We start from the raw sequence: 12,088 nt of genomic DNA on the forward strand, positions 1-12,088 counted from the left end.
TCTAGTCTCTTGGAATTGAGGAGGGGTTTCATCCTCGGGCTGATGTGGGGTGGGGCAGGCTCTGGAGGGTAATCTCAATGGGACCTGTGGGACAGGGCATTAGGAGATGTGTGGCAGCTTGATCACAGGTGATTTAACTTGGGTGACGCACAGCGGCTGCACCTAAAGGCCAGTCTGACCCGAGAAGTTGAGATGAGAGGTCTCCTCTAGGACCAGAGAAAGATACAGGATGAGAGGTCCTAGAACAAGGCTATTTCTCTGCTTTTCCAAGACATAGATATTTTGGGCACCATTGTGACTACGAGTACTGGCTAGTGTTCAGGTTGGAATAGGTACAAGGCCAAAGAGTCTTGACCGTATCTTGATAAGCCAGTGATTTGTGAATGTGTTGTTTACTGACCTAAGTGAGCGTGTGTGAGTCTGTGTGAGGGGGTAACCTAAGAGAACAAAAGGAGATGATAACCGGAGCTGATAGATTGAGAAATGCCCCTGTTGATGGATTAAAAAGATGCAGACCTGCCTCATTTGCATGTCATTTAAATAGCATTTCACTTCAAAACATGTGGTTCTTCCCCCACTGCTGTGCTAAGCCAGCCTGGGGATATTTCAGGTCTTGATTCCAGGGCCTGAGACTCAGGCACATGGGATAGATTAATAGAAAGAGAAGTCCTGGAGCAGGAGCCGGGTCTAGCTCTGTGCCGGCCACTAACTCAGGTGTGGGTAAATTTCCATCTTCTTCTCCTGTCTGGAAAACCCACAAGGGCAGAATATCCTAAGCATCAAATGCAAAAACTTGTTTTTGAATAAATGAATGTTTTTAAATAAATGAAAATAACTCTGGACAAATCACTTTTCCTTCCTGGATATGGAGAAGAAGATAAGGTGTCTACTTATGACCAATAGTTTTAATTTTGGGGGCTTTTGGGGGCTGTGGACACGTCACCAGAAAAATAACCACACCACAACATGTCGTACATCATTTCAGGGGCTTTTTAGACCCTTTGGAGTTGATCCTTGTACCCCGTGTTCCAGATTAGAAACCCTTGGGCCAGAGAAGGTTGAAAATCCTTCAACTTTCAGATTTCTGAGTATCCTGTCCCACATGAATCTTTAGGATATGGGAATCCAAGAGAAAGGGAACACTCACATATTTTTATTGGCTCCCACTATGCGCCAGGTGCTCATTTGATCTTCACAAGATAAGGCAGGAGTCATGATTCCTTTTATAGAAGTGAGGAAACTGAGGATCAAAGAGAGTATGCTCAAGGGTTACAGAGCTGGTGAGTGACAGAGCTGGGATTCAAACTCAAGCCTTTGGCTTCAGAGCTGTTCTCTTTCTCCAGGGTTAATATTGTTCTCACTTGTGCCAATCAGCTTTGCTCCCCCCTGTCCACCACATTGGCCCCCTGGACTAGGAGGGCTCCCCACTTGTACCCCACCCCATCAAGTACCCCTCTTAAGCGGGAGCTATTGGCTGGTGTGAGCCCAGGGTGGTCAAGTGTGTACAGGGCAGGTGCCTCAGGCCAGGTGGGAAGGGTTTGGTGTGCGTAAGTGGCATGGGTGGGCTGCACTTGAACTAGCTGAGCTCTCCTCCCCAAAGTGGAGAGAAGAATGGGGACCTTGATGTTGCAGCTTCCACACATCCCTACTACCTTTCCCTCCCTCTCCTCCTTGCTTTTACCTAACAAGAGCTAACTTAACAATTTACCTAACAAGATCTAAACAGTCCCTGACTGTTTAGACAAAATTCTTCCCAGCTCCTATCTTCCCAGCAACCCAGCTTCTTGGAGGCAGGAGTTCCTTATGTAGTCCCAGCAGGAGGGACCAGGCCTGGGAGGCTGCCTCAGTTTCCCATTTCTTTGGAGTAGGGAGCCCCACTCCATTAGTCAGCCTGAGGCTGTTCTGCAAAGGTCTAGAGCCCCACTGTGGTGGGGGAAATGCCCAATATGAAGGTGTCCATAGCAGCAGCTGTCCCAAATGGTTCTTGTCTCTTTGCCACCCTCTCCCTTGTCACCTCAGTACCTGCACCCAGAAACACATCCTTCTGAAGGTGAGGTCAGGGTGAGGAGCCCAGCTGCTCTGGCTGGTCAGTTTTCCTAGGGACAGAGCATGGTAGACTGTTAAGGGGTAAAACTAAAGATCTTTAATAAGAGACCTCGGTGTTTGGGTATTTGGAGTAGGGGGGTGGTCAGGGGTGGGATGTGCCTGCCAGTGACTGAGGCACCAACTTCCCTGCAGTCATACTCTACACCATGGCCTCTTTTGAGCCTTCTAAATTTGGGGGAGTTCAGGACTAGATTAGCCCTCAGAGGAAATCAGACAGATGTGCCTCAGCAGTGTGTGTGTGTGTGTGTGTGTGTGTGTGTGTGTGTGTGTTAGGATCTTCTCCACGGAGGCGCTCTGCATCTCCATCTCAGGAGGCCAAGATAGACATTCTCCTCACTTGAGAGTGGAGAGCATGGTTGGTCCAGACTCCTGTCTAGGGAATCATTTTCAAGCAGTAATGGGCGGAGGTGGGGGTGGGTTTGAGGTGCGGCTGCATTTAAATGATTCCCAGACTGTGTTTGGTCTTCAAACTGGGTACCCCACCCCCACACATCCTCCAGCTCCATGGAAGATACAGGAAGTGTTAATGTAATTGGGGAGATCTCACGCACCCACCTACCCTCCCATTCACATACTCTGCCTTGTCTGCGCAGGGCTCCCAGTCAAGGGCAGGTGGGCACAGGCCAAGATGATTCCCAGTGCATCCAGGAGGACCCTCTCCCGTCCTGCCTGGTCTCTGCCTGGACCCTCATGGCCACAGAAACTAGGCTGAGAGTAAGGCAAGCACACTTGCGTGTTGTAGGGACGATAATTCCAGCAGGCAAGAAAGAAGTGAAAACCATCAGTGTCTGTCAAAAATTTTATTTTTTTCATATCACACAGAATGATGTTAAAATAAATCCTCAGTAATATATATTTATATACTTATTTACTTGTGTCAATATTTACAAAAGACTGTGGAGCTCTATGAAGTCTATGTACACCCATGATCAGGTGGACAGGCAATGTTCATTGAGGCACATATGTACACATATATGTATAACCTATGTACAAATATCAGACCCTACTGACACAGGAACTCTCAGCTGCAGAAGTCCTGGGCGGGGCAGTGTTGGTGGGGCTGAAAGCTTCCAGAATATGTCAGCAAGAATGATAATATCAATACATCCTGTGCAATGTAGTTACAGCTGGTGTCTAAATTTTCAAGAAGCAAACAAATAGTTAAATGACTCCCAACTCCCATGAGTCTTCCCCACAAGTCCTGCTCCGCCTTCAGCTCTCATTGGTCCCCAGCCTCTTATCACCATGGAGACCCCAGTTCCCTTTCGGCATCATCCTTACGAAGCTTTACCATCAGCCTTGGAGTTCCTTCTGCTATTGATCCCCAGGAGACTTATTTATCTACCTCTTTGAGTTTTCAGCAATTATTAGAGACAGGACATGGGAGGGCAGCTGAAGAGTCATGCACAAGCAGCAAGGAAGCCAGTGCAAACCCTAATTGGAGTCTGTGCTGCATGAGCTTAAGTGAGCGGCAGTCATTTCCTCTCTCTCTCTCTCTCTCTCTCTCTGTGTGTGTGTATACACACACACACACACACACACACACACACACACACACACATATACACAATATAAAATCTCCAGAGACAGCCTATATAAGCACATAAGCACACAGGTCTGGAAAAGGAAATAGCATCCTCCACTCATGAGCTTTACAGCTATGTCCCTGATGAAAATTAAGAGAATCTTCCTTGATTGCTGGCACCATTAATCTCAACTGTTCCAAGATTATCCTCAGTGGAGAGAGGGGTGCAGGGATGCAGAAAACCAGGAAGAGGCCAATTTGGCTGGGGTATTGTTTGCTCAGCAGGCTAGAGCTTGATCATGGGACTTTCCAGCTTCCTGGGGCCCTTCAAATGAAGGAACCATCCAAGCACGACAACAAAAGGAAACTGGGTCGCTGGATCCCACGTGAAGGCAGAACTGGGGCAAGCACAGAGCATGTTCAAACCCTCAGGAGCTGAGACTCACCCCCGCCAAAGCCAGCCAGGTCTCTCTTCTTGCTTTTCTATCCCATTTCTTAGCCTGGAGCTGATGTGCTCCTTTCCAGCCCCACCTGGCAGGTCAAAGTCCTTGCCTTACACTTCATAGGCTAAAAAGGCAGTAATGTTAGCAGCTGACATGGAAATTGTTTGGTAGCAAAGTGTGCCCCTGAATATTCTCTTCCTCCCAGCTCCTCCTATTGCTTTCTCTAGCAGCCCAGAGCATTTATTCACTCATACAAACAAGGCATTCGGTGTCTAGGGAATCATTTTCAAGGAGAAGCAGGGCTTAGAGGCTTCTCACAGAGACTCAGAAAGACACAGGACTGAGTCCTCTGGATAGCTACCAAGGGTCCTAGCACACAGCCACATCTACACTGCCCTCAATGATCTAGATGTTGCAGTAGCTGTCTACATTATTACATAATCATGCCCTGTGCATCCATCAGTGGAATGATGCAGGGAGTTCTCAGCTGCAAACTCATCTGGAACACATTTGACTATTTTAGGAGTGCACAGGAGCACAGAAAGATATCCATTTCCATGCTGAGGTTCATAAAGTACAAGAAGTAGCCATCCAGACAGGCCACCTCAACTGCCTCAGTTCACCAGATAGTCATGCCAAGTCCGGGTTATGGGCTTCTGCTGCCTAATCACAACTAACATAGCCAGACTGGAGGGCTTCTGTGGGTGTGGGGATATGGCAGACACCCCTGCACCACCTCAATTGCTCCAGATACAGTGAAAAATTCCTCCCACTTCCATCCAGGTAGAAAGCACACAACCAAATGCAAGAGGTGAGGCTGAGAGAAACTGTCTCCCATGGATCTAACACACTAGCAGGCAAGAGGGAGAATGAGAGCAGGTTTTAGCTTGCACCTAGCTGTTTCTTGAGTGATGTGTACAGCTAACCCCCAAAGAGGCAACTGAATTTCAGCTGCTCTAATACCCACACCCTCAACTTAGGTTTAGTCATAATAAAAAACAGAATGGATTTGTTAGTTCCATTGATTGCCACAAACCTCACCTTCTGTGTGGCAGAGATGTGCTTTAGTTCTTCATTGGAATGTTACTTTCAGATCTCATAAACCTCAAACCTAGGGCACCACCCATGACAAAGAGAATGCTAAATAGATCAATCCTTTGCCAGGTCATCAAGCTTTCCACTCCCCTCAAGTACAAAGTTTGGAATAACTTATCTGGTCCTCAGTGATGAGGTTATAGCCAACCGGGGCAGACAGAAGAAAGGCTAAAGCACCTGGCTGTTAGATCAGACTTCCCTTTTATCCCTGAGTCAGGCAGCCACCTGGGAGGGAAAGGAAAGAGGTGATCCTGGAGCCTGTTCTTTCTTTATGAAAGATCTGCCTTCTAGAGCGGTCCCTAAGCAGAAAAAAAAAAGTGGAACTGGAGAGGTGAAAAGAATGCAAAGGAGGTCATTCAAAAAATGCACATAAATGCAGTTTATTCCTTGGATTGCCAAATTTATTCCACATGAGTGAAACTAAGGAGATTGGTCAATGTATAATTCTATAATTTAAAAAATAGTATACATATATACATATACTATATATATATACACATACAAATATATGTATATATGGAAAACCTCTAAAAACTCAGGACCAATTAACCAAAACCTTGATTGACAAGAATTATGTTTTCTTACTATACTTTCAGTAGAAAGAGGCAAATGACAGCAAGGGCTCTATCTGATGAGCCAGGATGTGCCCCAGTGGCCCATTTCCAGGTCTATCTTGTAGCCAGCAGTCATTCAGCCTGTCTCTTTGGTCTTCTCCACCTATCTCCACTTCTGTACAATAAGCACTGAGGTTTACAGTGTTGACCCTGAGCAAGGCAAGGTCCCTGTTATCTTCAAACACTTTACTTAACTAAGGCAGGAAAGTTTATGCTAACCTACTTAGGAAATATTTTTCTCAATAACAAAGGTTGAACCAGACATGCTTTCCCATTCCCACTCAAATAACCAGAATTGCAAAGCAACCAGGATGTTCCCGTCCCTGAGGTTTCCCCATCAGTTAACTGAGGTTTTGCTGTACACATGTGTATAGAGCAAGGTAGATCAAAAAAGAATGGAATGGGACCCTGGGATTGCCAGCCTTCCCTGATTGTCCAGTCTGAGCATTTAACCTCACAGATGTTTTAGGAAAGGGAACTCTTCTGAATCCCCTGGTTATGTGTGCAAATATTTGTGCAGCTGCACACTCTAGCGGGTGGTAGAGTCTTTATTTCACTAATGTCATGCCCTAACCACCGAAACTTCTATCCCTGTAGACTTCTACCGAAACCCACAAGAACTTGCTTCCTTCTGCAGCTCTCATGGAGTCCCTTTGGTTGAGCAAGTCAGCTTATTCTGAAGGAGACTTAGAGGGCAATTCCCAAATCTGCCCAGGCTACTGATCCCAAGTGCAAACCTCCAGGCCACATTCCCTCAGCATCCATCTCCCTGGGGAAGGGAGGAAGGGCAGCAAAAGGATCAAGTAATGGCTTTTAGTGCATGGAAATGATCTTCTGTAATGGCTCAGGATGCTTTATTCTTATCTATTGGGAAGTGCTTTCCTGTAGGCTTACATTACATCTGCCAGACTGAGGGAAAGTCAACAAAATGGGCTGAAGAGGTCACATAAATTTAGGATTTTTGTGCCTAGAGGTTGTAAGGATGCTGTGTGACAGCAGGCAGAAATGGGGAGACAGAGGGAGAGGAGACAGAGACACACATGGAGACAGAGAGATGCACACAGGAACGAGACAGAGCGACAAAGCCCTCTCACAGGCCTTCCTCGTGCATACACTGCATCTTAGCATATGTGTCCATTCCAGAAGGAGGTCAGATCTCAGAGGACAGGAGTCATGTGAACACATGGGAAGAAGAAACTACAGAGACTGTGAACGAGCCCCCAGAAGTCAAGGGCATTATCTGATAATCCCGGTACTATCTATCACTTTTCAGTCCTGAGAGCAAGATTTTGAAAGAGCTATTGCTAAAGAAAACAGTCACTATTTATTTTATTGCACTTTTCCTCTTTAAAAATATTCAAACACAAACTATGAGAGATGAAGCTGAGATTTGGTGGGAAGGGAAGCAGAAAGAAAGGAAAAGTAAACTAGGTTAGTTTGAGGAAGAGAACCTTCCTGCATGTAGGGGAGCCCCTACCTCCATCTGTCCCTGCTGGTTGCTTTGATAGGGGAACGGGGTTGGACTCAACAAGGGTCAAGTCTGAAGATATAGACGATGGTCACAATAGCTACTGAGACAGCTCCCAGCATCCCCCTCTCTGCGGGTTGGCTCAGGTGGCTGATGATGTTAATGAGGTTAAGGTCACGAGTTCAAACCTGGCAATGGATACCTTGCCAAGGCTAGGGGAACCTCCATTGTGTAACCAAGGAGCACCATGGACATTATAGTCCTCACAGACCAGGCAGCCATCACCTACATACAAGCTGTTATGACAATGGGCCCCAGGAAAGCCCTGGGGAGCAGAGCTCAGCACCATCATCCCCTCTCTTGAGTAAACAAGTTAAAGCACTGTGCTCCCCTGCCTGACATAGGGGTAGTGGTGCCACCTTCATACGCAATTTGCACACTGTTCTATAGTTTCCTTTTGGGGGAGTCAGCCTCTATGACTCTAGTATTGTGGGCAGTGTGGAACCCCCAGCCTGAGGAGCTTCAGAGGGTGCTGTCCTCTCTCCACTTGGGTTGACACTGACAGAGTCCTCACTACACTATAGTGATAGATCCAGGAAGAACAGGTAGGATAAGCTAGTCCTGGGCACTCCCAACATGGAGCAGCAACATGAACACCCAGGCTGGGGTCTCAGGTCATCATAGCTTCCATGGGAGCCCTTTCCATACTGGGCCAATGCAATCTAGAGGCACACTCCCATGGGGCCCCTTTTAAAAGTCTAACCTCCTGGTGACATGCCAACACTAGCCTCAGAAGCACAGGTGAGAGGGACAGAGGCAAGCAGGGAAGAAGGAAGAGATCATGTCAAGTATCACTGAAGTTTCAGGAAGCACAGAGCCTTAATTATTTTCTTAATTAAATGTTGGCTCCTAAAAAGTTTACTCTGACATTTGACCTGCTCAGCCACTCTTCCTTCCTGACAATCTCTCCACCTTTCCTGGGCCTCTTCCTTTTTGGCCTCCTGTAAACTCCAACTTTCTTGAAAATGAGTCCACAGAGGCACTTGATGAAGCCAACGGGAATGGTATCTTGACTTGGAAACACAAGTTTCCAGCAATGCACAAGTTTTGGACCCACATGTCCATTCCTTGCTGTTGTTGCCTTTTCTGTAGAGATTGGGAGCTGTGACCATCACTGGAAGGGAGGGTGAGCCACAACAGGATGGCTGCAGGAGTAGAAATCAGGAGTGAGGCCTGATCCAAGGCCTGACTGCAACTCCTAACTTCAAATGTAGGTGAAGCCTTTGCTAAAATGCACTCAGCTCTCAGCTAGTCCTACTGACGGGAAGAACCGGCTCCAAGAGTAACCCAAAATGGTGGGTAATCTTAGAAAGTATTTAACTACGGCCTTAGAATATTGGATAAAGTCAGGCCCTCTAAAAAGTGTTAGCTTGTTTAGTCTTAGATGTATGTTCTTAATCACTTTTTACTTAAGCTGAACCAGGTTGCATAGCAATTGGATGGGAGGCAGAGCATCCAGGGGAGCCCAACAAGGGGGAAAGGGAGAGCGCGTCTGGGATTGAACATCCCCAGAGGGGAATCAGGAGTTGGCCCCTTTGGGCTTATGCCCAAGAGCAAGTGAAATGCCACAAGCAAGTAAAGGTGGCTCATTTTAAGAGACAGGTCTCTATAGGGTCTCAACTTCCTGACTTTGCCCCAAAAAGCTGCAAAGGATGGAAGGGCAATAAGATCTGTGGGCTTAGAGAATGTTGGGAACATCTTCACCCTGGTCCTGGGCTCAAGATCCTGCAGTTTCTTGAGCCATTACTGCTTTTAAGAGAATGGGCTGAATCGGGAGATCCCAGGTGCTGGGAGAAGGGGAGCCTGGGCTGTTGGGTTGTCTGTGTGGATTTGCTGGAAGGAAGTAAGGGTCATGGCAAGGAGGCCTATATTAGGCTGCCAGCTGTCCCAGGTACTTCCACACTCTGCCCCCAGGTTTCTGGTGGGAGGAAGATGAATTGGTAGAGACCCCATGCAATTCCCGGTCTTAGTTAGATATCTGCTTGATGTGGTGGCCCATCCTTCTGCTTGAAACCTAGGAGTTACTTCTCAGGACTGAAATCTGGTGGTGAGAGAAAAGACTAGAGAAAGATTCCGTGAAGGATACTGAGGGATATAAACACAGGCCAGGGAAAGGTGATTAAATCTGATCTTTTGTTTGTCCCTGTTAATTCATAGCTCTGGGGGCAGGGCAATGGGTCTGAGCATATGTCCGCATTTCATGTGTATTGTGTGATGTTTCTGAGCATGTGTGCTATGTATCTTGTGTGCCTATTATAAGTAAATGCATTGTGTGTATATAGTGAGTTTATGTGTATTTCATGTGTAGAAACAATGGTAAAGTAGCCTTTGTGTATCTTACATGCATATGCATTTTGTCCGTGTAGTTTTTTATGTATCTTGCATCTGAGTTGCAGGTTGTGTATTTGTATGTGGTGTATGTTTGTCTTTTGTGTATGTTCTGTGTAAATTCTGTATCTGTGCAGAGTGTGCATTTTGTATACAGTTATAACCATATATCTTCTGTGTTTGCTTTTATGTTAACTTGGTCTGTCTGTATTTTGCACATGTTGCATGTTTTATGTTTGTGTGTGACAACAGTGTACCTATTTTGTGGTGAATGTACATGACTGTGTGTGAACATTTTAGAGTCCTGGGCCAACGACACTGTGATAAAATATCTACCCTGACCTAGGCCTCAGATATGGGTTGCTTTACCTTCCATTTTCCAAAGGTCTGTGTCCCTCCCACCCCATGTCTTGGAAATTCAGCACCACCTCCCATGAAGGAGAGGAAGAGAAGCACAGAGGCTTTGTGCTGGGCATGGGATGCCCTGCAGATACCTGGGGATGTGGGTGACCAGGCACTAATGAGCACCCTGGGCCTAGCACCCTGAGCTGGTGCCCCATGCCCCAAGACAACTGGCTAGGCAGCAGTGAGGCCTGGGCTGGAGCCACCCCTGCACAGCCCGACCCCTGCAATTCACTGTTTGGGAAAATTCAGCCACTCTGTCAAAAGGCAAAGAAGCCCAGTCTGGTAAGTTAAAAGCCCCCTACCTGAAGCCATTTCAGGGTCAACCTACTGTCTACCTTTAGGCTGTGCAGTGCTCATTTGCACTCTGCCTGTTCTGGGGGGTGGGAAATGATTCTTTACCCATCCTTTGGTTCTTTTTAAAAAGCAGGTCTCATTGCCAGTTTAATGGGGAGAGAGTTTGGGTCTGGAGATCAAAATGATGCCTTTGGATCATCTAGGGACTCCATCCCTTAGTCCTGGATTTCAGACATTTCCACATACAGGAGGCTCCCTTTAAGTCCAGATCAGTGGAATTTGGTCCCAGGGAGTCCTACTCCTTGGTGTCCTTGGTTTCAAAGCAGGGGATCCATTCTGGCTCTTTAGGGAAAGGTTCGTGAAAGTGACAGATGCAGAGCCAAATGATAATAAGATCCAAGTGGCATAGGTAAAGGTGAAAATGGAGATGATGAACAGGATGAACTATAGAGAGGAGGCCCAGGGTAGGTCTGGCCCAGGACAGCTGGAACTGTGAGGGCCACAGGGCCCTTGTGCACTCAGTAAGACAAGCTTCAGCCATGGGAACTGAAGCTGCAGCACATGGAGGGCAGAAAGACAATTCTAACGTCTAGGAATCCATGGATACTGGAGTGTCTGAGGCAATGGCAGCAAACCCAGGCCCAGTGGGGTTACCAGTGAGACAAATTAACCCGTTAGGCCTCTTAGACAGCCAACCCACCAAGCAGTGGATTTGCTCCTGAACCTGAACTCCAGAAAATGAATATATATATATGTGTGTGTATGTATATACATATACACACATATGTATGTATATATATACACCCTAGTGCACATAGTCAAACACATGCATAAATTGCCCTGTGTCAAAAATATTGCATAAGCTTGTACAATGTTCAAATGCAATTTTTTTTTTTCTATCACTAGCTAGGTAGAGGAACGCGTGAAAGAGAGATACTCGATATATATTTATATACACTGGATCCACAGACCTGCCTGTCGTCAGGACCAGATGCCCTGGTCCACTGTACAGTCATGCCCGTGACTAGGTTATTTCCTAAGGTGCAGTCATGTGAGGTGTTCAGATGCTGCCTTCCCTGCTTACTCTCCTGGCTTTGCAGAGGTCTGCGTTCCTGTTTAGAAGAACAGGGATAGCTAGGCTGGGGGGCCAGAAGTTTTAGTTCCATTCCAAATAGTCTATCTTTTCCCCTGATGGAGGGATTTTGCCTTCTGATGGGAAAAAAACCCCTAGTTCAAGACCATTCCAAGCCTATTAATACTCTAAATATTAATACTGTGTAGGCTACTAGGAAAATAGGTTATCTCCTGTGTTTTAAATATTGAGATTCATGCAACAAACACCCATGCAGCTCTATTGCATCACTGGTAAATTTCACTGCAGTGTCAGTGTAGCCAGGCCACATCAGTAGGAAAGCAGATGTCTGCAAACTCCAGTAAGAAACCAGACATGTTTTTGTGACCCTGGAGCCTGCAAAAATGGTGAAATCAGAGGCTTAGAGGTCCGTTGGTTTGTTAGCTTCTCCCCATAGGCCTAAGGGAACAAATGTGAAACTTGACAACTCATATTTGGTTATACTAACTGTCCCTCCCCCGGGCTTCCCTCACATCGACACTGCAGAGAAAAAGCAGAATGCAGCATTTTCCGTTATGAAACACAAGCCTCCGGAGCATCTACTTGGCAATTGCAATTCACAAACCTCAGCCTGTGACACAGAAAGTAATTCCAACACACAGGACTGTGTGTTCTTTT

General features: G+C 46.5%; 1 protein-coding gene across 1 annotated transcript in view; it reads right to left on the reverse strand.

The window, feature by feature from the left end:
• Nucleotides 1–2,891: 2,891 nt before the first annotated feature.
• Nucleotides 2,892–12,088, reverse strand: part of KCNA2 (potassium voltage-gated channel subfamily A member 2) — a 38,214-nt gene continuing 29,017 nt past the window's right edge. The window contains exons 4-5 of the mRNA XM_025400515.1: nucleotides 11,310–11,450; nucleotides 2,892–3,240 (exon numbers count right to left, since the gene is read on the reverse strand). Of these exons, the coding sequence (XP_025256300.1) occupies nucleotides 3,205–3,240; nucleotides 11,310–11,450 (177 nt within the window). The 3' untranslated portion in view covers nucleotides 2,892–3,204. The remainder of the gene's footprint in view (nucleotides 3,241–11,309; nucleotides 11,451–12,088) is intronic.

The sequence above is a fragment of the Theropithecus gelada genome, chromosome 1, assembly GCF_003255815.1.
Source record: "Theropithecus gelada isolate Dixy chromosome 1, Tgel_1.0, whole genome shotgun sequence".
NCBI lineage: Eukaryota > Metazoa > Chordata > Mammalia > Primates > Cercopithecidae > Theropithecus > Theropithecus gelada.